Source organism: Bos indicus, chromosome 22, assembly GCF_029378745.1.
Source record: "Bos indicus isolate NIAB-ARS_2022 breed Sahiwal x Tharparkar chromosome 22, NIAB-ARS_B.indTharparkar_mat_pri_1.0, whole genome shotgun sequence".
In the NCBI taxonomy this organism is placed as follows: domain Eukaryota; kingdom Metazoa; phylum Chordata; class Mammalia; order Artiodactyla; family Bovidae; genus Bos; species Bos indicus.
Window position 1 is genome coordinate 646,757 of NC_091781.1, and position 26,554 is coordinate 673,310.

At 42.5% G+C, this 26,554-nt stretch overlaps 1 protein-coding gene across 2 annotated transcripts in view; it reads right to left on the reverse strand.

Annotated features, from left to right (window-relative positions):
* Positions 1-231: 231 nt before the first annotated feature.
* Positions 232-26,554, reverse strand: part of LANCL2 (LanC like glutathione S-transferase 2) — an 86,284-nt gene continuing 59,961 nt past the window's right edge. For both annotated transcript variants that reach the window (XM_019984739.2, XM_019984738.2), the window contains 3 exons: positions 7,820-7,996; positions 5,048-5,120; positions 232-2,647 (listed from right to left, as the gene is read on the reverse strand). In XM_019984739.2, coding sequence (XP_019840298.1) covers positions 2,535-2,647; positions 5,048-5,120; positions 7,820-7,996 — 363 coding nt within the window. In that variant the 3' untranslated portion in view covers positions 232-2,534. The remainder of the gene's footprint in view (positions 2,648-5,047; positions 5,121-7,819; positions 7,997-26,554) is intronic.

Sequence of the window (26,554 nt, forward strand, 5' to 3'; positions counted from 1 at the left end):
CCTGTTACACATGCAAGCTCAAGACAGGCTTCTCTTAGTATTACCCAGGTTCTGGAGGGCCTCGGAGTCAAAAAAGAGAGCTATTATTCTAGTGAGCTATCTAGGACATCACAACACAAGCAGTTGCCACATGTTTTATGAGGAAGGCAACCTTCACAATGGTGACCAAGGCTCCCAACCATCGCTCTTGAAGGTAGAGAGAGGTGAGAACAGAGGAAGACTCCACAAGTGTCACAACAAAACTGTTTTTACTAAGTACTGAACTAGAGTACCCCACACACTTTTTGTGGACATCAACTTTTTCTCTTTCAAATTTTAAAATGGAATTGTGCACACACATTATTTTAAAAGCTTAGACGCATTTTGGAGAAAATGAACAAATCTAAGAAATCACTGAAATGCTCTGAAAACCAAATTCACACACTATCAGAACCACTACATCAGTTGTGGGTGTTCTCTTTCTTCGGGGAACTGGGAACTGGAGCCTGTGTCACCACCAGGAGTCACAGCCTGCGCTGTGTTAACACATGTAGCAGGTAAGCAGGCTTCCAAACAAGCCCTGTAAATAACATATCCTCCATTCACCTCACAAGTGCTCTATCTTCCCTTAGTATGTTGGGCAGAAGCAAGTTGAACACACAGGCAAGATGCCCAGGTAATAAGGGTCACTCTCGCTGCTTCTGGTCAGGAGACGTGGCCAGAACCCGGGTTTCCATGAGCAGCTCCCTCTTGCTGAGTGGGGTGATTCCTGTGCTGCTGCTCTGGCCTCCCCTGGGAAATGAGCCAGCCTGGATGTAACTCTGTGCCCAGGCCTGGCGGGCTGCCACTGAGGTCTGGCTGAGATGGGAATGGTGCGTGTGGGCTGAGGTCAAGTGAGCTTTTCTTACAACAGCCCAACCCACTCCAGTCCTACCTGTGGGTCCTGGGAAACTGGGCTGCCTGAGAAGCACATGAGGAGACCCATGGAGCTGGTTGAATATACAATCATGAGGATTTATACCTATGGAAGTCATCAAATTAACTTAAAAAAACAGTCATGACACAGAAATGAGTGTCAGAAAATGAAGAGATGCATGAGGCATCATTTAGAAACCAAAGGGCACATGTTAGGGTGTTAGCCCCACAAACAAGGCTTGGCATCCCAAGAACTGCGCACGTGCAAAGGAATCTCTGTTCTGTGTGGGCATTCTTCTTCCTCCTTTATGAAAGGAGTGGAAACCAGGGCTGACAAACACTTGACAACCCCTTGTAGACAAGGAGCAGATCATCAGAGATCTACCTTGTTTTGATCAGGCCTTGGCCCATAAGTGAGAAGTCTGTAGAAAGTCTCAGACCATTCATACCATGACAACAAAATTCTTCTAAAGACAGATCTACATGGTAAAAATACCCTGAGGGTATGCTAATCCAAGTCAATACCCAGTTTTAAAACAAAAAATGTCAGACAGACAGTGTAATTTTCCTGGTTAGAACTGTTTCCCATATGCATAGACACAGACTAGTACTTTATGCTTAATACATTTCATCAAATGTGAGATTTCTATCACCTGAATAATAGACAAAAATAAGGACTATATTCATCCCAAATTTGTACTTTGATAACTTACTAAATTTTGAAAAAAGTTTAAGTGGAGGGACATGGGAATAACCTATCTGGAATTGTATCCACTGAACTTACAGCACTAAGTTACAATGCTGATAGAACTGAGGTTCAGTCTGTTTTAATAACATACACTGAACCGAGACTTGCCGGCCCTCAGCCGCTGCTACTTGATTTCATGTGGCCATGACAAAGCTCCCCCGAATGTCCCTGGTATCACGGGTCCACTCCTCAGGGCACAGGCTGCCTTGGATTGAGGAGAGTCTAGAACTTCACACAACAAGCCTAAGAATGGGAGTCCCAGCAGGGGACAATGCTGGAATGTGCCCCCTTTGGCTTCTTAGAAACACTAGGAGCACAACACACAGAGTGTGCACGCTTGACCATCTAGTGGAAAGGCTCTCCACCCCCTACTTCAGCAATCCTGTTTTATTTTTTCATTTTTGGAGTGGTCTTTCTCTCACTCTCATCTGAAAGGCACACGCAGAAAATACTGGAAAGCTTTACCACTGGGACATCACTGTGGAGAATTCTGTTACATAAGAGACACCACCTGCCTATTTCCTTGTTTGTCAAAACAGAAAACACCTCACTTTAATAGTATGTACAGAGAAGTGGCTGCCGTGTGCCCTCATGCACAGCCAGCTCGGGCTCATGGACAGAGAAGGGCTTCTGTTTAGAACAACCTACACCTACGGACAGCAAACACCAAGAGACATGCACACACGACAGAGGACTGGACACGAATAATTCATATTTTACACCAGCGAGGGGGCACTGTTACAGAATGCTGATGGGACGGTCTGTCACCACACTCTGACACAGGGGGTCTAGGAAGACGTCTGCTTCTCCTTCTCCCGCCTTCAGAATTCCCAGTTGGTTCTGTGTCAGGCACTCAGCAACCTGGTGGCTTCTGGTCCAGTCAAATCTCTTACTAGTCTTTTTGAACCTTTGTATCCCTCTGTGAAGAGCTGAGTTCAAATGCTGGAAACCGTGATGCCTCTGGGGCCAGGATGTCAGAGAGGAAGTGAATAGTGCCAGCCATGCCTGCAACGAAAAATGTCATCCATCGTGAAAAAAACGGTGTGTGGTGGGGTCCCAAGCCAACTGACTTTTAATCACTGCCTTTACTGGGGCTGTAAAATGTGGGGAAAGGTAGTGAGGACTTTAAAAATAACTTCACACACATAAATGGAAAAATTAGCACACAGCAGGTTTTCTTCACTATCTTATTTTTAAATCTTGCATCCTGACACTTTATGGTGATTTCATAGAACTGCTAACAAAAAAGTTAAGGGCGTTGCTATTGTGATATTCCAACATGTAAACTTCCTCTCAGAGTTGTTATGTTTTTATTTCAAATGTAAAGCTGCATTTTATATTTTCCTTAGGTTTTAAAAATACTACGTAGAACAAACTTGCTTGGTTAAAATCCCCACCGCCAATCACTGCAGTAACTCAGCAGCCTACCCGAACGAACCCTTGGTTGGAGGGAACTCCTGCAGAAAGGGTTCCAAGAGCTAGGGGCCCTGCCAGCCTCGTGGCCTCCACACAGCCACTCACCATCTGACTAGAACCAACTTATTGGTGTCTTTTGCCAGGCATTTGTCAGGCACAGGATCCAAAAGAATCTGAGAGCTTCCCAGCCTCTAGGCAGGAACATTCAAAGATTTTCACCCACTGGGGCTTTGAATTTGCCATTTATAAACTTGAATTTATGAACCTGAATGAACTTCATTTACAGTTAAGGTTATATCTATTATTCTGTTATTTCTATACACACACACACACACACAGGTTATTCTGTTATATCTGATACAACTCATTTTTATGACACGATGAAAATTTTTATCCTGAGAAACATTTTTTCATTATAAAATCTGTGAATACTAAAAAAGATCTTTTTTTTTGCAAAAGATAATGACAAATGCTCTAATTTTTGTTCACTTGTCTATTATATGATTAAAATATTATCAATAGCAGAAATAAAACATGGCATATCACTACGGACAATTCAAAACATCAAAAAGATAAAGAAGGGATACTACCAAAATTTTATACACATAAATTTGACCCCACAGGTGAAATGGAGCAATATCTTAAAAATGCAAACTAATAAAACTCACTGAATATGAAATAGATAACTTACAGCCTGGTAAACTATTAAATTAAGTTCATAAATTTAAGACTCATGAAAAAGAAATCTTTAGGCTAGGAAGGTTTTGTGGAAGAATGTTACCAAACATTTAAACCAGAATTCTTCTACCAATTAGTATACAATCTATTACAGAAAACAGAGAAAATATCAATTAGTAGGCCAGTATTGCCCAGATAGCAAAACCAGACAGTGACAGTATAAAAATGGACAGCTACAGGCAAATATTCCTTATGACTACAGATGCAAAAACCATAACAAAATATTAGCAAATACAATTCTGCAATACATAAAAAGCACTGTACACCATGGTCAAGTAAGGTTTATTCCAGAGATGCAAGATTGGCTTAATATTTGAAAGTGAACCAATGTGATTCACAGTGCTAGGAGGTTGAAGAGAAAAATCACATGATCTTATCAGCTTTGTACTTGACAAAACTTAACACCCATCTATTATTTGATTTTTTTATAAGTATTCATTTATTCCTTCTGGAATTTACTTTGGAATTACTATAAAATGTAGCCCTAAAGTAATTAAAAAGTTGCTGTCAATTCATCCCAACCCCATTTAACCTTTGCCCTTAGTTTCTGCAACTTATGTTAGAATATCTCAGTCTCTGCAGGTCTTCTGTTTGGTTTTCCTGAATTATATTCTATGCATTCTGCCTGCAGCAGACTCTCAATGTGTTTGCTGGTTTCTTTCACTGCTCTTGTTTTTCAGAATTTTCTTATTATTTTTCCAAGTACTAATAGTTTTATTACTAATACTTTTAAATTACTAGTATTATTTTTTTTAGTTTATTTTTTATTTTATTTTATTTTTTTTTAATTTTATTTTTAAACTTTACAAATTGTATTAGTTTTGCCAAATATCAAAATGAATCCGCCACAGGTATACATGTGTTCCCCATCCTGCTTCTTTATATGACTTAAATAATTAAATGTATCTAAATAACTAACCAAGTTTGCTGTGAATAGATCAATACTATATGCATAGTATTACAGGTGAAATGCAGAGGAAAAACTTATTATTTCTTCCACCACTAAGCAGCATATAGTCTATGCATATATACTTCACAAAAGATCTAAAAATACATGGCAAAAGTTCACAGGAGCACAAACAGGCAAGGTAAAGAGACTCAGTATAGTTTTCAGCAAGGAATAACTTTGCTCCTGGTATTTGCCAGCTCTGCACCGATCACTAAGTAAGATCAACTGTGATGGTACACAGAGCCAGGAGGACCAAACGCACGCACCCAGAGACTTGAACCTGGAGTTTCCATCACTCTTACCTTCAAAGAGAGAATAGGGTCTGTCAGGAATTCGGCAGCCATGTGCTCCATATTCTAGACACCACTCTGCAAACTAGGAAGAAAGACATTTATTTTTAAGGGTGGGGTTTCACTTGGTGGAAATGGAACTAATAAGACACTGTAGTGAATTCACAAAGAATCAAAGGCCCAGATGCCCAGGCAACAGAGCGGCCAGCAGTGTGGGCCTGGAGGGACTTAGCGCCACCTCTTCTAAGGATGTGAGACCTGGCAAGTCCTGTCACCTGTCTACGCCTGTTTCTCATCCGTCAGGGAGGATTTACCCAGGAAGGTTGTTGGGAAGACTGAAGTAAAAAGCACACAATTCACAACCTTCTATCTCTTCCAGGCATTGCCTTCCGCCCTGGCAGGCACTCTGTGTTGACGAAAACCCCTGCATGCTGAGCACTGTTGCTGAATATGCAGCTTGCCCCCCTCTCCCCTCCTTTCCTCATTGAGCCCCTGGGCTTCCCACTGCCCACCCTATTCCTCTAGAAAACGCATCCCTTAGCTTTCTCAGCAACTCTTCTGAGCTCTCTGACGCTTCCTTCTGAAACTTCTTCAACGGATTTTTGTGACATTATAATAAAACCCATGCTGCTTTCTACCCTCCAGGCCCTCACACACTTCTAGCTCTTTTGATGCACTATCTATCTGGTTTTCTTAGTCAGACATCAGGAAGATATTCATACATTTCTGTCTTCTCCACATTAAAAAAAATCCACCAAATTCTGTGGGCTCAACATCCTAAGTGTTTCTAAATCTCTCTTTAGTATCATAGCCAGTATCCTTGGTTTGTAACTCTACATTTCCGCTTTTTAAAAAATATCGAGTGAGTGAGTTGTTTGGCTGCATTGGGTCTTAGCTACAGCCCTGAGGTACACAAACTCTACAGCTGAGGTGCTCAGGCTCCAGAGCACACTGGTCAGTAGCTGCAGCACGCCAGCTTAGTTGCTCTGAATGTGGGATATGGGATCTTAGTTTCCTGACCAGGGATCAAACCCACATCCTCTGAATTGGAAGGCAGATTCTTAGCCACTGGACCACCAGGGAAGCCCCAACATTTCCTGCATTAATTATTAAACAACAATTTGGAGAAACCATGGTGATCCTTCTGAGAGAGAAGCCTGAACATGAATTACAAACCCTCATGAAGCCCCTCCTGACAGATGAGGACTCATGTGGCTGGTGGGGAGACCCAGAGCTGCTGGGACCACAGGGCTTGGGCTCCTGCACCACTGGATCTAGGCTGGGGTCCAGGCCCTCTTAAGTGTGAGAGCTTTTAAGCACTCACAAGCTCCCAGTGAGTCTACAGTGTAACCAAGGTTGAGATCTACTGACTAGGGGAAGGACTAGCTTTCTTTGGCCTCTGCCCTTCTGACTTCATCCCTCACCCTGCACCCCCTAACACTGAGCACTTGGGGTGTCGGGCTCCCCTGTGCTGCACCTGCCTCCATGGTTCTGCAGGAGCTCTTCTCCTAAGGGAGAGACACCCCCTCTCCACGCCATGCTTTCCTGGCCCACCTGAAAAGCTCTACATCTTTAGAAAACTAGCCGTGCCTCCCTCCTTGTGAAGTCTTCCCCAATCCCCACAACTTCTTGCTCATCTGCCACTGTGACTGCTGTCACCCGAAGCTGCCCCTCATGTCTCTGCTCCGGCCAATGGAACGTCATGGCCCCAGGGTGCTCACCCCTCCAGCTCCCTCTGCGGGCAGCTCTGCTCCCATCCCCCAGCCCTGCAAAGCCTCCAGCTCTCCTCTGGGTCTCAGTTTACATGACACTCCTGGGCCAGCACCTGCCCTCAGTGCCCTCGCAAGACCCTGTGTGCACGGCCTTTGTGAGCATGGGCACCACGGCTCTATTCCACCTGGTTTAAGAAAAGCCTTCAGAATAGTAATAAATATAAAAAATAAGCCACTCTGAATGCCCCCATCCACCCATGGTCTTGTACATTTTGATGTATTTTCCTCCAATCTTTTTTTCCAGTGTCTTCATAACTATTTTGTGAAGTGTGTATAGCAAACGTTTACTGAGTCTTGCTTTGTGCATTCATTTTCAAACACCTGAAAGCGTCTTTGTTAGTCTCCACTTGGGGCCAGGCACTGTCCCGGCTCATGGTCGAGGGCATGGCACAGCAAGAGCAAGCGGAGCACCCCGCAGTGAGCAGCAGCTCCATCACCAGGGTCGAGACCTCAGAGGTCCCCTCCACCAGGAGGATTTCAGGGGAGCCCCAGGCCTGCTGTGCCCCACGAGAGCACGGGGGGCTGGGGGGGGCGGGGGAAGCAGCAGTGTGGAGCACACGGCGAGGCAAGAGGAGGCATGCGAGGGCTGAGGCACACGGGCCCTCCAGCGTGGGGGCGTGGGTTCTGTGCATGGAGCAGTGTGAACCACTGGAGGACTTTAAGCAGGGGCACTGACTGATGATCTGCCCATTATCACAATTGATTTTTCTTGGAACAAATTTAGGAGGTGGATAGTATTTTTCCAGTTGAGGCTTAAAGAAGGGACGTCCTAAAGTCACGAGGCTAATAAATGCACAGGAAGGCACACTTAACAGGTTGTGGGACTGAGGAGGGCATTTCCACTCCCCAGTCCCACTGCACAGAGAGGACCCCTGAGGCAGAGGGCCAGCAGGGACACGGCTGTGTAGAAGAAACTGCAGAGCTGGGCGAAGCATGTCTGAAACCAGAGAGCTGTTTTGGGCTTTGTGTGCTCTGGAGGGCTCAAAAGCTGTCTGGATAGACATGCTCTTACCTTGCAAGCTCGGTAGAGGTACTTTTTATCCTGTGTGATGTGGTAAAGGGAAAGGAAGGAGTAGCCATTCCCAGCAGTCCCGTGGCAGATCCCATAGCCCTTCCGCAGCAGACCTCGCTGCCAAATCACGTCGCTGCACTCCACTGCGTCCTTCAGGTACTTCTCCTCCTTAAAAACCTGAGAGATGGAAAACAAAGCAGTGCTAAACTAGTGTCTTAAGTAACAAACAGCACATCTCCCCTTTCTGCTGAGAAAACATCTTGCCCTTAGGAAACCTGAAGTGACCCGAGGTGAACTGAGCCCAGTAGCAGCAGCATCGCACCAGGCAGCCTGTAGTTCCCCCCGTCTCCCCCTGCCCCAAGTGGCTTAGGAAAGTCCCAAGACACTCCTCTCCCCGCCCTCCTTCCAGTGCGCAATGTTTCAAAAGCAGTTCAAAGGTTAAAAAATTATGAGGAAACTGACAAGATCTCTTTGGTACGATGGTCTGGCATACACAAACTGTTTTGCACTTCCTGGGACTTACAGGCTGCAGCTCTGAAACTCCTACTCGTGTAGAAGGCAGTGGAAGATTCCACACGGCCCTGCCATCCACATCAAGAACATTCCATACCTTAGGTCAGCCATATACCCAATGCACCCGACAAGCTGTCATATAAATTGTCACAAAGAAACCTGCACAGAGCATCTTCAGCCCCTCAGCGGAGGAAGCACCATCTCCACGTGGTGGTTTCCAGGGACAGAGACAAACACACTCGGGAGAGATGACCCCGGCAGGGCAGGAGGAGGCTTTCACCACTCCGACTCCCCTTCACTCTGCTCTTTCTCCTCACACTGCATTTGTTTTCCTTCCCAGTCCTCTCCTCAGAATCTGTTATTTTATTAATAGCAATCTCTGCTGCTGCGCTCATTCCATTCTAGTGTAAACAAGTTTTAGACCATGGGTTTGAGGCAAAAGGTCACTGGAGAAGAGTTTCCTTGGGCAGCCAAAAGGATCCTCCCTGTGACCTCTTGGGTATCCAACTGAGGAGGCTCTGAGGAGCAGGAGAAACAGCACCTGAAAGGGGATCAGCATCTGGGGGTCTGGCTGCTCGCCATTCAAAAGCCAATAAGCAGGCCAGGTTGGTGGGAAGAAAATTTGCTTTATTTCAGATGCTGGCAACGGGGGTGGGGGGAGGTGGCGGACATACGTCCAAAGACTGACTCCCCCCCCAACACCACCACCAAGCAGGAGGTGACAGCTTTTACAGAGTGGGGTGGGGGGAGGTTACATGCAGAAACAGCACAGTCATCTCTAACAGTCATCTTCACTGGTCATCAGTGGTCTGACCGGCATCATCTTGTTTGTTACAGGTACAGTTATCTTCAGTCCTGCGGTACACTTGTTCCCATTTCTTTGAAGTCAATTCTCAGAATTGTGGCAGCTCAAGTCCTGGATACAGTCTGGTCATCATGTAGTTAACTTCTGAAAGGTTGCTAAACCATGAAAGACGCAGGGATTCTTGGCCTCCGGAGGAGAAGAATTCGATCCAGGGCAGAAACGAGGTCTGACTGCTCAGAGCTTTTGTGTAATAAAGTGAAAGTGAAGTCGGTCAGTTGGGTCTGACTCTTTGTGAACCCAAGGACTGTAGCCTACCAGGCTCCTCCGTCCATGGGATTTTCCAGGCAAGAATACTGGAGTGGGTTGCCATTTCCTTCTCCAGGAGATCTTCCCAACCCAGGGATAGAACCTGGGTCTCCTGCTTTACCACCTGAGCCACCAGGGAAGAACTGGTGTAATAAAGTTTTATTGAAGTATAAAAAAGGTAGAGAAAGCTTCTGACAGACATCAGAAGGGGGCAGAAAGAGTGCCCCCTCACTAGTGTTAGCAAGGGAGTAATATACTTTTTAATTAGTTATTACAATGAATCAAAAGAATATCTGGAGATTGTAAAGATCTTACTAGACCCACTCCCATAATTTACACTTTTAAGATAAAAGGATTAGCCAAAAGGTTTTCAGGAAGGAGAAACTGTCCCCAAGCAGGATATACTGTTGTCAATACAGAGTTCAGTTCAGTTCAGTTCAGTCGTTCAGTCATGTCCGACTCTTTGCAACCCCATGAATCACAGCACGCCAGGCCTCCCTGTCCATCACCAACTCCCGGAGTTCACTCAAACTCAGGTCCATCGAGTTGGTGATGCCATCCAGCAATCTCATCTTCTGTCGTCCCCCTCTCCTCCTGCCCCCAATCCCTCCTAGCATCAGGGTCTTTTCCAATGAGTCAACTCTTCGCATGAGGTGGCCAAAGTATTGCAGTTTCAGCTTTAGCATCAGTCCTTCCAATGAACACCCAGGATGATCTCCTTTAGGATGGACTGGTTGGATCTCCTTGCAGTCCAAGGGACTCTCAAGAGTCTTCTCCAACACCACAGTTCAAAAGCATCAATTCTTCGGCACTCAGCCTTCTTCACAGTCCAACTCTCACATCCATACATGACCACAGGAAAAACCATAGTCTTGACTAGATAGACCTTTGTTGGCAAAGTAATGTCTCTGCTTTTGAATATGCTATCTAGGTTGGTCATAGCTTTCCTTCCAAGGAGTAAGCGTCTTTTAATTTCATGTCTGCAATCATCATCTGCAGTGATTTTGGAGCCCCCAAAAATAAAGTCTGACACTGTTTCACCATCTATTTCCCATGAAGTGATGGGACCAGATGCCATGATCTTAGTTTTCTGAATGTTGAGCTTTAAGCCAACTTTTTCACTCTCCTCTTTACCTTTCATCAAGAGGCTTTTTAGTTTTTGCCATAAGGTGGTGTCATCTGCATATCTGAGGTTATTGATATTTCTCCTGGCAATCTTGATTCCAGCTTGTGCTTCTTCCAGCCCAGCGTTTCTCATGATGTACTCTGCATATAAGTTAAATAAGCAGGGTGACAATATACAGCCTTGACGTACTCCTTTTCCTATTTGGAACCAGTCTGTTGTTCCATGTCCAGTTCTAAATGTTGCTTCCTGACCTGCATACACGTTTCTAAAGAGGCACGTCAGGTCGTCTGGTATTTCTATCTCTTTCAGAATTTTCCACAGTTTATTGTGATCCAACAGTCAAAGGCTTTGGCATAGTCAATAACGCAGAAATAGAATTTTTTCTGGAATTCTCTTGCTTTTTCGATGATCCAGAGGATGTTGGCAATTTGATCTCTGGTTCCTGTATTTATATATAGATATATATCTATATATGTAATATATAGATATTTTATATATATATAAAATATTGCTTTGCTATAACTATTGCCATATACTGTTGCTATATATTGCTATATACTGTTGCTTTGTGAAGCTAACAGTGACACTGTAAATCAACTATGTTGATGTTCAGTAGCCAAGTCATGTCTGACTCTCTGCAACCCCATGAACTGCAGCATGCCAGGCTTTCCTGTCCTTTGCTATCTCCCAGAGTTTGCTCAAACTCACATCCATTAAGTCAGTGATGCCATCCAACCATCTTATACTCTGTCGCCCCCTTCTCTGCTTGCCCTCATTCTTTCCCAGCATCAGGGACTTTTCCAGCAGAACTGGCTCTTCACATCAGGTGGCCAAAGTACTGGAGCTTCAGCTTCAGCATCAGTCCTTCCAATGAATATTCCGAGTTGATTTCCTTTAGGATTGACTGGTTGGATCTCTTTGAAGTCTAAGGGAGTCTCCCAAGAGTCTTCTCCAACACCACAGTTCAAAATCATCAATTGTTCAGCACTCAGCCTGCTTTATGGTCCAACTCTCATATCCACACACGACTACTGGAAAAAACATAGCTTTTGACTACACATTATGTCAGTAAGGTGGCTCAAACAGTAAAGCATCTGCCTACAATGTGGGAGACCCGGGTTCAATCCCTGGGTTGGGAAGATCTTCTGGAGAAGGAAATGGTAACCTACTCCAGTACTCTTGCCTGGAAAATCCCATGGACAGAGGAGCATGGTAGGCTCCTACAGTCCATGGGGTCACAAAGAGGACACGACTGAGTGACTTTACTCACTCACTCACTCACTCACTCAATTTGTCAATAAAGTGATGTTTCTGCTTTTAAATATGTTGTGTAGGTTTGTCATAGCTTTTCTTCCATGGAGCAAGTGTCTTGCATGGCTGCAGTCACTGCAGTGATTCTGGAGCCCAAGAAAATAAAGTCTGTCATTATTTCCATTGTTTCCCCATTTATTTGCCAAGAAGTGATGAGACTGGATGCCATGGTCTTGGTTTTTTTTGTTTTTTTTTTGAATGCTGAGTTTTAAGACAGCTTTTTCACTCTCCTCTTTCACTTTCATCAAGAAGTTCTTTAGTTCCTCTTCGCTTTCTGCCATTATAATGGTATCATCTGCATATCTGAGTTTATTGATATTTCTCCTGGCAATCTTGATTCCAGCCTGAGCTTCATCCAGCCTGGCATTACACATGACGTACTCTGCATATAAATTACATAAGCAGGGTGACAAAGGAGCCTTGATGTACTCCTTTCCCAATTTGGAACCAGTCTGTTGTTCCATGTTCGGTTCTAATTGTTGCTTCTTTACCTGCATACAGGTTTCCCAGGAGGCAGATAAGGTAGTCTGGTATTCCCATCTCTATACTAATGCATATATATGGAATTTAGAAAGATGGTAATGACAACCCTGTATGCGAGACAGCAAAAGAGACACAGATGTATAGAATAGTCTTTTGGACTCTGTGGGAAAGGAAGGTGGGGGATGATTTGGGAGAATGGCATTAAAACATGTATAATATTATATAAGAAATGAATAGCCAGTCCAGGTTTGATGCAGGACACAGGAAGCTTGGGGCTGGTGCACTGGGATGATCCAGAGGGATGGTATGGGGAAGGAGGTGGGAGGGGGGGTTCAGGATGGGGAACACGTGTACACCTGTGGCGGATGCATGTTGATGTATGGCAAAACCAATACAATAAAGTAAAAAAGAAAGAAAGAAAGAATTGTCCACAGTTTGTTGTGATCCACACGGTCAAAGGCTTTAGCGTAGTCAACAAAGCAGATCTTTTTTGGAATATCCTTGGTTTTTCTATGATCCAGCAGATGTTGGCAATTAGTTCTGGTTCCTCTGCCTTTTCTAAGTTCAGCTTGTACATCTTAAAAGTCCTCAATTCATGTACTCCTGAAGCCTAGCTTGGAAGAGTTTGAGGATTACCTTATAGCATATGAAATGAGTGCAACTGTACAGTAATTTTAACATTCTTTGGCCTTGCCTTTCATTGGGATTGGAATAAAAACTGACCTTTTCTAGTCCTGTGGCCACTGCTGAGTTTTCCAAATTTGCTGACATATTGAGTGCAGTACTTTCACAGCATCATATTTTAGGATCTGAAATAGCTCAGGTGGAATTCCATCACCTCCACCAGCTTTGTTCGAAGTAATGCTCCTAAGACCCACTTGCCTTCGCACTCCAGGATGTCTGGCTATAGGTGAGTGATCACAGGATCATGGTTATCTGCATCATTAAGATCTTTTTTGTGTAGTTCTTCTGCGTATTCTTGCCACCTCTTCTTAATCTCTTCTGCTTCTGTTAGGTCCGTATTGTTTCCTTATTCCTTTATTGTGCCCACCTTTGCATGAAATGTTCCCTTGGAATCTCTGATTTCTTGAAGAGATCTCTAGACTTTCCCATTCTATTGTTTTCCTCTATTTCATTGCAATGATCACTGAGGAAGGCTTTCTTATCTCTCCTTGCTATTCTTTAGAACTCTGCATTCAGTTGGGTGTATCTTTTCCTTTCTCCTTTGCCTTTTGCTTTTCTTCTTTTCTCAGCTATTTGCAAGGCCTCCTCATACAACCACTTTGTCTTGCTGTTATATTTCTTTTCTTGGGGATAGTTTTGGTCACTACCTCCTGTACAACACTATGAACCTCCATCCATAGTTCTTCAGGCATTCTGTCTACCAGAACTAATCCCTTGAATCTATTCATCACCTACACTGCACACTCATAAGGGATTTGATTTAGGTCATACCTGAATGGCCTCATGGTTTCCCATACTTTCTTGTATTTTGCAATAAGGAGCAGATGGTCTGATGCATAGTTAGCTCCAGGTCTTGTTTTTGCAGACTGTGTAGAGCTTCTCCATCTTTGGGTGCAAAGAATATAATCAATCTGATTTTAGTACTGATGATGTCCACATGTAAAGTCATCCCTTCTACTGTTGGAAGAGCGAGTTTGCTATGACCAGTGTGTTCTCTTGGCATAACTGTGAGCTTTTGCCTTGCTTCATTTTATACTCCAAGGCCACATCTGCCTGTTACTCCAGGCTATCTTTTGACTTCCAACTTTTGCATTCCAGTCCCCTATGATGAAAAGGACATCATTTTTTTTTTTTGGTGTTAGTTCTAGAAGGCCTTGTAGGTCTTCAGAGAATCATTCCAAGTTCAGCTTCTTCAGCATTAGTGGTTGGGGCACAGACTTGGATTACTGTGATGTTGAATGGTTTGCCTTGGAAATGAACCGAGTTCATTCTGTTGTTTTTGAGATTACACCCAAGGACTGCATTTCAGACTCTTCTGTTGAATATGATGGCTACTCCATTTCTTCTAAGGGATTCTCACCCACAGTAGTAGATACAATGGTCATTTGAATCAAATTTGGTCACTCCCGTCCATTTTAGTTCACTGATTCCTAAAATGTCAAGTTCACTCTTGCCATCTCTGGTTTGACCACATCCAACTTATCTTGATTCACGACCTAACATTCCAGGTTCCTATGCAATATTGTTGCTTACACATCTTACTTTACTTTCACCACCAGACACATCCACAACCAGGTGTCATTTCTGCTTTGGCTCACCCTCTTCAATCTTTGTGGAGCTATTTCTCTGCTCTTGCCCTGTAGTATACTGGACACCTACTGACCTAGGAGGATCATCTTTCAGTGTCATATCTTTTTGCCTTTTCATGCTATTCAACTATACTCCAATTAAAAAAAAAAAAAAGAGAGAGAGTGAACAGAAGGTGCCAGTGGTTCCAGAGCCCACTGAGATCACACTCTTTCATGTCTAATCCTCTGAAGAGTGACTCTAACTCTTTGGAGCCACTGGGCTGGAACATACTCTCTCCCTCCCTCAGACCTGGTCACTGAGACCTTGCTCCTCTCTCTCCTCTGTAGAACCCTGCTGTGGACTTCAAGGTATGAAATAAATTTCAGAGTTTTTTAATCTTGTGAACTTTTCCATTGAGCTATAACATTCTGATATTACTCCCTTTTCCAAGGGAAAATGGGTTGCCTTTTTTCTTCTATGGTTTAATACATGACTATAGGGAACAGTTTGTGGGGTGCAAATCATTATGTCTTATTGCCATCAGATCAGATCAGATCAGTCGCTCAGTCATGTCCTATTCTTTGCGATCCCATGAATCACAGCACACCAGGCCTCCCTGTCCATCACCAACTCCCGGAGTTCACCCAGACTCACGTCCATCGAGTCAGTGATGCCACCCTGCCATCTCATCCTCTGTCGTCCCCTTCTCCTTTTGCCCCCAATCCCTCCCAGCATCACAGACTTCCAATGAGTCAACTCTTCACATGAGGTGGCCAAAGTACTGGTGTTTCAGCTTTAGCAGCATTCCTTCCAAAGAAATCCCAGGGCTGATCTCCTTTAGAATGGACTGGTTGGATCTGCTTGCAGTCCAAGGGACTTTCAAGAGTCTCCTCCAACACCACAGTTCAAAAGCATCAATTCTTCAGTGCTCAGCCTTCTTCACAGTCTAACTCTCACATCCATACATGACCACAGGAAAAACCATAGTCTTCACTAGACGAAACTTTGTTGGCAAAGTAATGTCTCTGCTTTTGAATATGCTATCTAGGTTGGTCATAACTTTCCTTCCAAGGAGTAAGCGTCTTTTAATTTCATGGCTGCAGTCACCATCTGTAGTGATTTTGCAGCCCAGAAAAATAAAGTCTGACACTGTTTCCCCATCTATTTCCCACGAAGTGATGGGACCGGATGCCATGATCTTTGTTTTCTGAATGATGAGCTTTAAGCCAACTTTTTCACTCTTTACTTTCACTTTCATCAAGAGGCTTTTTAGATCCTCTTCAATTTCTGCCATAAGGGTGGTGTCATCTGCATATCTGAGGCTATTGATATTTCTCCCAGCAATCTTGATTCCAGCTTGTGTTTCTTCCAGTCCAGTATTTCTCATGATGTACTCGGCATATAAGTTAAATAAACAGGGTGACAATATACAGCCTTGACGTACTCCTTTTCCTATTTGGAACCAGTCTGTTGTTCCATGTCCAGTTCTAACTGTTGCTTCCTGACTTGCATACAAATTTCTCAAGAGGCAGGTCAGGTGGTCTGGTATTCCCATCTCTTTCAGAATTTTCCACAGTTTATTGTGATCCACACAGTCAAAGGCTTTGGCATAGTCAATAAAGCAGAAATAGATGCTTTTCTGGAACTCTCTTGCTTTTTCCATGATCCAGTGGATGTTGGCAGTTTGATCTCTGGTTCCTCTGCCTTTTCTAAAACCAGCTTGAACATCAGGAAGTTCACGGTTCACATATTGCTGAAGCCTGGCTTGGAGAATTTTGAGCATTACTTTACTAGCATGTGAGATGAGTGCAAGTGTTTATCATTCCCTCATAAACACTGAATAACAATATCCGCTCCAAGGAAATGAAGGCTTTTTCCCTTTCTTCTTAAAGCTTTCATCTTTTTATCATATATTTCCTTTATCTTCTTCAAAATTGTTTCAACTATTAAAATTAAAGCCTTTAAGGAAAATATGAGAAAAGGAAAAAATATGAGCTCATATTCAGTGAAGCTGGATTGGTGACAGGGTTTCGACTTGCCAAGAAACACACACGACACAAAGTTAATAAAACTACTTAAGTTTTTTTTTTTAATTCTCACAAGCAGAAGTGAAGTTTCAGGTGATTCCTTTACTAAGACCTCTTCCAGAAATAATACTTACTTTATTAACTTACAGTATTTCACTAGTTAATTTAAAAAATAATTCCTAAGAGGCATTCTCCTTGTAAGTCTTGGAGAGATGGAATCCCATAACAACAACAACAAAAGCAACTTCAGGTTTTTTCTTTTTTTTTTTTTAACATCTTCCACTTAGCAGCCAATTTGATGGGGTGGAAGAATTGAGTTTTCCTAAGTATAGAGCAGTATTCATCTCCATCACTGCTTTTGCTTATTGTTGTGCATGCTCAGTTGTTAATTCATATCTGACTCTTTGCAACCCCATGGACAGTAGCCCACTAGGTTCCTCTGTCCATGGGATTCTTCAGGCAAGAATACTGGAGTGGGTTGCTATTTCCTCCTCCAGGGATCTTCCTGACCCAGGGATAGAACCCACATCTCCTGAATTTGCAGACAGATTCTTTACCACTGAGTCTTATTGTTAGGCATTCTTAAAGTGGTAGGAAATTTCTGGATCAGTTATTACAAAATCCCTGTTCTCTGAAGTTTTTGGAATAATAAAGAAATGTCCGCAGAATTGATTTAAATGTTCATGATAAGGACAGCATTCCTCCCAAATCACGACAAGATGCAGAAGGAAGACTGAAGCACCACCCAGAGCGATGGCTTCAGATTTTGCCCATGAAAATTACCATTGTTGGAACAACCAGAAAATAACCAAAATATTCACCTACATTAGGAAAAGGTCCCTGGTATGTAACGTAGATGAACCAGTACTCCCAAAATGTCAAGCTCACCTTGAAATCTATAAAGCACTTTGGTACAAAATACCCACACACTAGTGCCACAGGAATATGAAACAGTAGGAATTCTACTGTTAAATTTTATTGGTTCATTTGGATGTCAATTTTATTGGTTCATTTGGATGTCATCATCATCACAGAGAACTGCAAGAAATTTCCTTAAATCAGGAAAAAGATACAAAATCTCTGTTACCATAAATACCACAACAATCAACAAACTGAAGGCTGTTTGCCAGACATGCATTCCTTGCACGAATCACCTCTTTGACAATGGACCACCCTCTCCTAAGTAATCTGCTGAATAAGCCAAAGCCAGATCAAAGGAGTTCCAGCTGGTGCATTCAAGTGTGTGGTTCCAGGCAGAACAACCTGGTGCCTGTATGGTGCTAAGTACCTGAGGCAGGGCCTGAGGTATGAGACATTTAGCAACATGTTGGGATCCAAAAGTATACGCTACAACTAAAATATACTGTCCTTTATTTTCCATTAAAAAAAAAATGAAGGTGAAATAAAGACAAATGATAAGTAACAACTGATAATCAATGTGTTGTTACCAAACTGACTATAAGAAATGCTAAAGGAAGCTCTTCAGCCTGAAGGAAAGATCTGGATCTTCAAGAAGGAATGAAGAGCACTCTAAAGAGCAAATACACAAATAAATATGAAAGACCATCTTCTTTGTCTTAATTTCTTTAAAATATTACTTAAAAAGCAAAAATTATAAAACTAAATTATATCACTGGTTTTTAACATTTGTTGATTTATACATCTGACAGATGTAATAAAGATATACAGAACTGCAGTCAAGAGAACTTGGCCCTTACTTCTTTCTTCTTTTTTATGTGAAATGTACAATGTTAATTCTAAGGAGACTGTGAAAAGTTAAGGATGTACATTGCAATTTCTATATTGAAATATTAAAGATGTATATTTAGCAACCACTAAAAAATGAGTGGCGAGTGGCCAAGAAGAGCTACCCCACGTCCAAGGTCAGGACCAGTGGCCGTGAGGAGATACCCCACGTCCAAGGTCAGGACCAGTGGCCGTGAGGAGATACCCCACGTCCAAGGTTAGGACCAGTGGCCGTGAGGAGATATCCCACGTCCAAGGTCAGGACCAGTGGCCGTGAGGAGACACCCCAAGTCCAAGATCAGGAGCAGCGGCTGCACTTTGCTGGACCGGCCGAGAGGAGATATCCCACGTTTGGGGTCAGAGAAACCCCAGTAGGATGGTAGGCACTGGAGCAGCTGTGAGGAGATACCCTACGTCCACGGGCAAAGGAGAAGCACCAGCAAGGTGGTAGGAGAGGCGAATTCGCACTTAGAATCAAACCCCGTTCCCGCCAGAGACGCTCAGAGGGCTCAAACAAACCTTGTGTGCACCAGGACCCAGGGGCCCCACAGAGACTGAGACAGAACAGTGTTTGAGCCTGTCCTGTGGAGGTACAAGTCCGTGGTGGACTGTCACAGGGACAGGGGCTCGGGTGCAGTAGACCTGGGTATGGCTAAGCCCTCTTGGAGGAGGTCGCCATTAACCCCACCACAGAGCTGCCAGAACTTACACAGAACTGGAAAAGAGACTCTTGGAGGGCACAAACAGAACTTTGTGCACCAGGACCCAGGAGAAAGGAGCAGTGACCCCATAAGAGACTGACCCAGACTTGCCTGTGAGTATCCAGGAATTTCCAGTGGAGGCGTGGGTTGGTGCTGGCCTGCTGCAGGGTTGGGATCACTGAGTGTAGCAGTACATGCATAGGATCTTTTGAAGGAGGTCACCATTACCTTCATTACCTCCACCATAGTTTGAAAGTGAAGTCTCTCAGTCATGTCCGACTCTTTGAGACGCCATGGACTGTAGCCTACCAGGCTCCTCCGTCCATGGGATTTTCCAGGCAAGAATACTACAGTGGGTTGCCATTTCCTTCTCCAGGAGATCTTCCCGACCCAGGGATTAAACCTGGGTCTCCTACATCTCCTACACCACAGAAGTCATTCCACCATAGTTTGGCCCTAGATAAATAGCAGGGAGGGAACACAGCTCCAGCCATCAATGAAAAACTGGATTAAAGATTTACCGAGAATGGCCCCACTACTCAAAATAAGACCCAGTTTCCCCCTCAGTCAGTCTCTCCCATCAAGAACCTTCCGTAAGCCTCTTATCCTTCTCCATCAGATGGCAGACAGACTGAAAACCACAATCACAGAAAACCAACCAATCTAATCACATGGACCACAGCCTTGTCTAACTCAATGAAACTATTACCATGCTATGTAGGGTCACCTAAGACAGACAGGTCATGGTGGAGAGTTCTGACAAAATGTGGTTCACTGGAGAAGGGAATGGAAAACCACTTCAGTATTCTTGCCTTGAGAACCCCACAAACAGTATGAAAAGGCCAAAAGATAGTACACTGAAAGATGAACTCCCCAGGTCGGTAGATGCCCAATATGCTACTGGAGATCAGTGGAGAAATAACTCCAGAAAGAATGAAGAGACGGAGCCAAAGCAAAAACAACACCCAGTTGTGAATGTGACTGATGATGGAAGCAAGGTCCGATGCTGTAGAGTAATATTGCATAGGAACCTGGAATGTTAGGTCCATGAATCAAGGCAAATTCAGTTCAGTTCAGTCGCTCAGTTGTGTCCAACTCCTTGCGACCCCACGAATCACAGCATGCCAGGCCTCCCCATCCATCACCATCTCCCAGAGTTCACTCAAACTCACGTCCATCAAGTTGGTGATGCCATCCAGCCATCTCATCCTCTGTTGTCCCCTTTTCCTCCTGCCCCCAATCTCTCCCAGCATCAGAGTCTTTTCCAATGAGTCAACTCTTCGTATGAGGTGGCCAAAGTACTGGAGTTTCAGCTTTAGCCTTATTCCTTCCAAAGAACACCCAGGGCTTATCTCCTTTAGAATGGAGACTGGGAGTGGTCAAACAGGAGATGGCAAGAGTGTGAACATTGACATTTTAGGAATCAATGAATTAAGATGGACTGGAATGGGTGAATTCAACTCAGATGATCATTATATCTACTACTGTAGGCAAGAATCCCTTAGAAGGGATTCTTCATCATAGTCAACAAGAGTTCAAAATGCAGTACTTGGATGCAATCTCAAAAACAACAGAATGATCTCTGTTCATTTCCAAGGCAAACCATTCAATATCATGGTAATCCAAGTTTATGGCCTGACCAGTAATGCTGAAGAAGCTGAAGTTGAATGGTTCTATGAAGACCTACAAGACCTTCTAGAGCTAACATCAAAAAAGATGTCTTTTTCATTATAGGGGACTGGAATGGAAAAGTAGGAAGTCAAGAAACACCTAGAGTAAAAGGCAATTTTTGCCTTGGAGAACAGAATGAAGCAGGGCAAAGGCTAACACAGTTTTGCCAAGAGAACACACTGGTCATAGCAAACAGCCTCTTCCAACAACACAAGACAAGATCTACACATGGACATCACTAGATGGTCAACACCGAAATCAGATTGATTATATTCTTTGCAGCCAAAAATGGAGGAGCTCTATACAGTCACCAAAAATAAGACCAGAAGCTGACCGGCTCAGATCATGAATTCCTTATTGCCAAATTCAGACTGAAATTGAAGAAAGGAGGGAAAACCACTAGACCATTCAGGTATGACCTAAATCAAATCACTAACGATACACAGTGGAAGTAAGAAATTGATTTAAGGGACTAGATCTGATAGAGTGACTGATGAACTATGGATGGAGGTTCATGACATTGTACAGGAGACAGGGATCAAGATCATCCCCAAGAAAAAGAAATGCAAAAAAGCAAAAAGGCTGTCTGAGGAGGACTTAGAAATAGCTGTAAAAAGAAGAGAAGCAAAAAGCAAAGGAGAAAAGGAAAGATACACCCATTTGAAAGCAGAGTTCCAAAGAATAACAAGGAGAGATAAGAAAGCTTTCCTCAGTGATCTGTGCAAAGAAATAGAGGAAAGCAATAGAATGGGAAATACCAGCGAAAATTATACAGAGTGAAGTAAGCCAGAAAGAAAAACACCAATACAGTATACTAACGCATATATATGGAATTTAGAAAGATGGTAACAATAACCCTGTATACGAGACAGCAAAAGAGACACTGATGTACAGAACAGTCTTTTGGACTCTGTGGGAGAGGGAGAGGGTGGGATGATTTGGGAGAATGGCATTGAAACATATATAATATCATACATGAAACGAGTCGCCAGTCCAGGTTCGATGCATGATACTGGATGCTTGGGGCTGGTGCACTGGGACGACCCGGAGGGATGGTACGGGGAGGGAGGAGGGAGGAGGGTTCAGGATGGGGAACACATGTATACCTGTGGCGGATTCACGTTGATATATGGCAAAACCAATGCAATATTGTAAAGTTAAAAAATAAAAAATAAAAATAAAAGGTAGAATCTTAAAAAAAAAAAAAGAAAATTAGAGATACCAGGGAATATTTCATGAAAAGATGGGCTCGATAAAGGACAGAAACAGTATGGATCTAACAAAAGCAGAAGATATTACAAAGAGGTGGCAAGAATACACAGAAGAACTATACAAAAAAGAGCTTCACAACCCAGATAATCACGATGGTGTGATCACTCACCTAGAGCCAGACATCCTGGAATGTGAAGTCAAGTGGGCCTTAGGAAGCATCATTACGAACAAAGCTAGTGGAGGTGACAGGATTCCAGATGAGCTATTTCAAATCCTAAAAGATGATGCTGTGAAAGTGTTGCACTCAACATGCCAGCAAATTTGGAAAACTCAGCAGTGGCCATAGGACTGGAAAAGGTCAGTTTTCATTCCAATCCCAAAGAAAGGCAATGCCAAAGAATGCTCAAACTACCACACAATTGCATTCATCTCACACGCTAGTAAAGTAATGCTCAAAATTCTCCAAGCCAGGCTTCAGCAATTCATGAACCATGAACTTCCAGTTGTTCAAGCTGGTTTTAGAAAAGGCAGAGGAACAGAGATCAAACTGCCAACATCTGCTGGATAATCAAAAAAGCAAGAGAGTTTCAGAAAAACATCTATTTCTGCTTCATTGACTATGAGAAAGCCTTTGACTGTGTGGATCACCACAAGCTGTGGAAAATTCTGAAAGAGATGGGAATACCAGATGACCTGACCTATCCCTTGAGAAACCTGTATGCAAGTCAGGAAGCAAGAGTTAGAACTGGACATGGAACAACAGACTGGTTCCAAATAGGAAAAGGAGTACATCAAGGCTGTATATTGTCACCCTGCTTATTTAACTTATACGCAGAGTACATCATAAGAAACACTGGGCTGGATGAAGCACAAGCTGGAATCAAGATTGCTGGGAAAAATATCAATAGCCTCAGATATGCAGATGACACCACTCTTATGCCAGAAAGTGAAGAAGAACTGAAGAGCCTGTTGATGAAAGGTAAAGAGGAGAATGAAAAAGTTGGCTTAAAGCTCAACATTCAGAAAACGAAGATCATGGCATCTGGTCCCTTCTTCATGGCAAATAGATGAAGAAACAGTCGCAGATTTTATTTTTTGGGCTCCAAAATCACTGTAGATGTTGACTGCAACCATGAAATTAAAAGACGCTTACTCCTTGGAAGGAAAGTTATGACCAACCTAGTCAGCATATTAAAAAGCAGAGACATTACTTTGCCAACAAAGGTCTGTCTAGTCAAGGCTATGGTTTTTCCAGTAGTCATGTATGGATGTGAGAGTTGGACTATAAAGAAAGCTGAGCACCAAAGAATTGATGCTTTTGAACTGTGGTGTTGGAGAAGACTCTTGAGAGTCCCTTGGACTGCAAGGAGATCCAACCAGTACATCCTAAAGGAAATTAGTTCTGAATATTCACTGGAAGGACTGATGCTGAAGCTGAAACTCCAATTCTTTGGCCACCTGATGAAAAGAACTGGCTCATTTGAAAAGACCTGATTGATTGATGCTGGGAAAGACTGAAGAGGGAGGAGAAGGGGACGACAGAAGATGAGATGGTTGGATGGCATCACCGACTCAATGAACATGAGTTTGAGTAAACTTGGGAGTTGGTGATGGACAGGGAGGCCTGGTGTGCTGCATGCAGTCCATGAGTTGCAAAGAGCCAGACATGACTGAGCGACTGAACTGAACTGAAAAAAATGTGCAAACAGATACAATTTAAGAGTCAACAGAGACATTAAAATGGAATTCCTGAAAAAATCCAATTAATCTCTCCTACCTCCCTAAAAGGGATGAAAAAAAAAAAGTAGGGGGAAAAAAGTCGCAATATGTAGCCAATAGAAACCATAAGGAAAAATGGTAGAGCTAAATCCCAGCCATGTAAATATTATTAAACTAAACTTCCAAATTAAAGGCTGAGATTGTTAAAACTGCATTGCTAGACGAGGCCCAACTATGAAGCGACGCACTTTAAATATAAAAACATCAAAAACTATAAAACATTGCTGACCTAATAGAAAGAAAATAAAAACAGCGGAAACCATATTTGTGGATAGGAACACTCAATATTGATATCAAATCACCAAAACTAATCTATAAATTGACTGCAATCTCAGTCATAATCCCAATAGGCCTCTTTTGCAGAAGTTGACAAACTGATTTCTAAATTTTATACTGGAATGCAAAGGATCTAGGATATTTAAAACAGTTTTGCAAAAGAAAAACAAAGCTGAAGTCTTAAATTACCTGAGTTTAAAGCGTAAAGCTAGAGTAACCCAAACAAGATGGTATTATGATGACAGATAAAGAGGCCAAAATAACAGAATAGCAAGCTCAGATATAAACCTGTGCTTACTGGGTAATCGATCTTTGAATTAGTGCCTCTATAGGTTCCAAATCAATTGGGGAAATAAGTCTTTGCAACAAACAATGTGGGAACAATCAAATATTCCTACAGTGAGAAAATGAGCCTCAGTCCTTCACACAGTATATAAAACTTAATTTGAGACAATTCTAAATATAAAATCTAAATCCATGAAGCATGTAGGAGAATACTGTCTGTATAACCTGGGAATGAGTAAAATTTCTTAGACAAAATTCAGAAAGTAACTGCCATTAAAAAAAATAAAACAAAATACTGATACGGTAGACCTCACCAGAATTTAAAACTTGATTCTTTAAAAGATACCACACAGAATATTAAATTAGGCTGACTACAGACTGAGAGAAATTATTTCTAAAACATATCTGCAAAAGGGCTTATAACTAGAACATAGGAAGAATTTTTATAACTTAATAATAAAAAGATAAAAAAATAAAACAATGTGGGAAAAAGATATGAACAGACACTTAACAAAAATATACAGTTAACCCTTGAACAATATGGGGGCTGGGGTACCAGCCCCCACCTAGTTGAAAATCCCTGTGTAACTTTACAGCGGGCCCTACCTGTATGCCATTCTGTATCCTCATTCAACCCATCGTGGACTGTGTTGTACCACAGTACTGTGTTTATTGAAAAAGATTCAAATATAAGTGGCCCCACAAAGCTCAAACCTGTGTTGCTAAAGGTTCAACTGTACGAACAACCCATAAGCACAAGCAAAATTGCTCGATTTAATTAATCATCAGGAAAACATAAATCAAGACCAGAATGAAATACCCACCAGAAATGAAGATAACTTCCAACACCAAGAGTTGGCAGCGATGTGCAGCAGCTAGAATTCTCTTACACTGCTGACTGAACGTAAAAGTGGTACATCCCTTTAAGAAGAGGCCTAGCAGTGTCTTAGAAACTAAACAAGTCACCTTCCGATCGAGCAATTCCACTCCTAGTTATCACCCCCAAAGAAATGCAAACATGTGTCTACAAAAAGGCCTGTACACGTGTTCACTATAGCTTATTCACAGTAGTAAAATAACCAGAAAAAACTGAAAGACAAAGGGATAAATTAATATGTCAATATGATGCTTCGTATCAGGAAGGTACCAGAATCTTGAGGAAGAAGGAAAGAAAGTATAGTTTGAAAATAATCTCTCAAGGTGACTCTGACAAACACCACCTAGAAGAAAGATATTCCATGTTAGAAATAATCAACTAACAAATGAGTTTTAGAGAATAATTTATATGAAAACATTTTCTCATGAAACGTGAAGGTCAAGAGTTGACCATCAAGATGCATTTCTAACAGTTCTACTGTGGAAATTACAGAGCAGGATTGTGGGTACAGGAAGGAAGGGTATGGTTTTTTCACATATTTAGCCCAGAATCAAAGGATAACTTTGATATCACTTTGCTGTGACTTACATGGTTTTCTTGGGAAACATATTTACTTTTTCAAATATAACTTTATTTGACCAATGTTAGTATTTGTTTATTAGTGGCTGAGTCCACACAAACTGCTAGTGCCCTAAGACCTGAATGTGTGGTTAGAAGGTGGAAGACTTGTTACTATAACCTATAACTTACCATAAAGAACTGATGGTAGAAAAGTGAAAGTGTTAGTTGCTCAGTCATGTCTGACTCTTTGCAACTCCATGGACTTATAGTCCACTAGGCTCCTCTGTCCATAAGATTCTTTAGGCAAGAATACTGGAGTGGGTAGCCACTCCTTTCTACAGAGGATCTTCTCAACCCAGTAATCAAAACCAGGTCTCCTGCACTGCAGGCAGATTCTTCACCATCTAAGCTACCACAGAAACTCACTGACTGTAACTATTCATCAAAACAGCTTCCACCCATGAGGTCCACAAATGTCCACAAAGGTAACTGTTAGGAAATCACTTTCAATTAACAAAATACCTAATACATCACAGAAATAGTATTAAAGATCTTGACATTTTTTCCAAGACCATTTAAAATACTACATAATTTCAAATAATACATGTTCATACCAACAAGCATATGCCCTATGTGAAATGTGAGTAGCATCTACAGGAGGGAAAAATCAAACATCAACCATTACAAAGATGCATTAAAAGAAAAAATTTCAATAGCAATCTTAAATGATAATTTCAATTTACATGGTAATTTTAAGTCCAGGAGAGAAATAACAGTATTCTTAACACTGTGCACAGACAGAT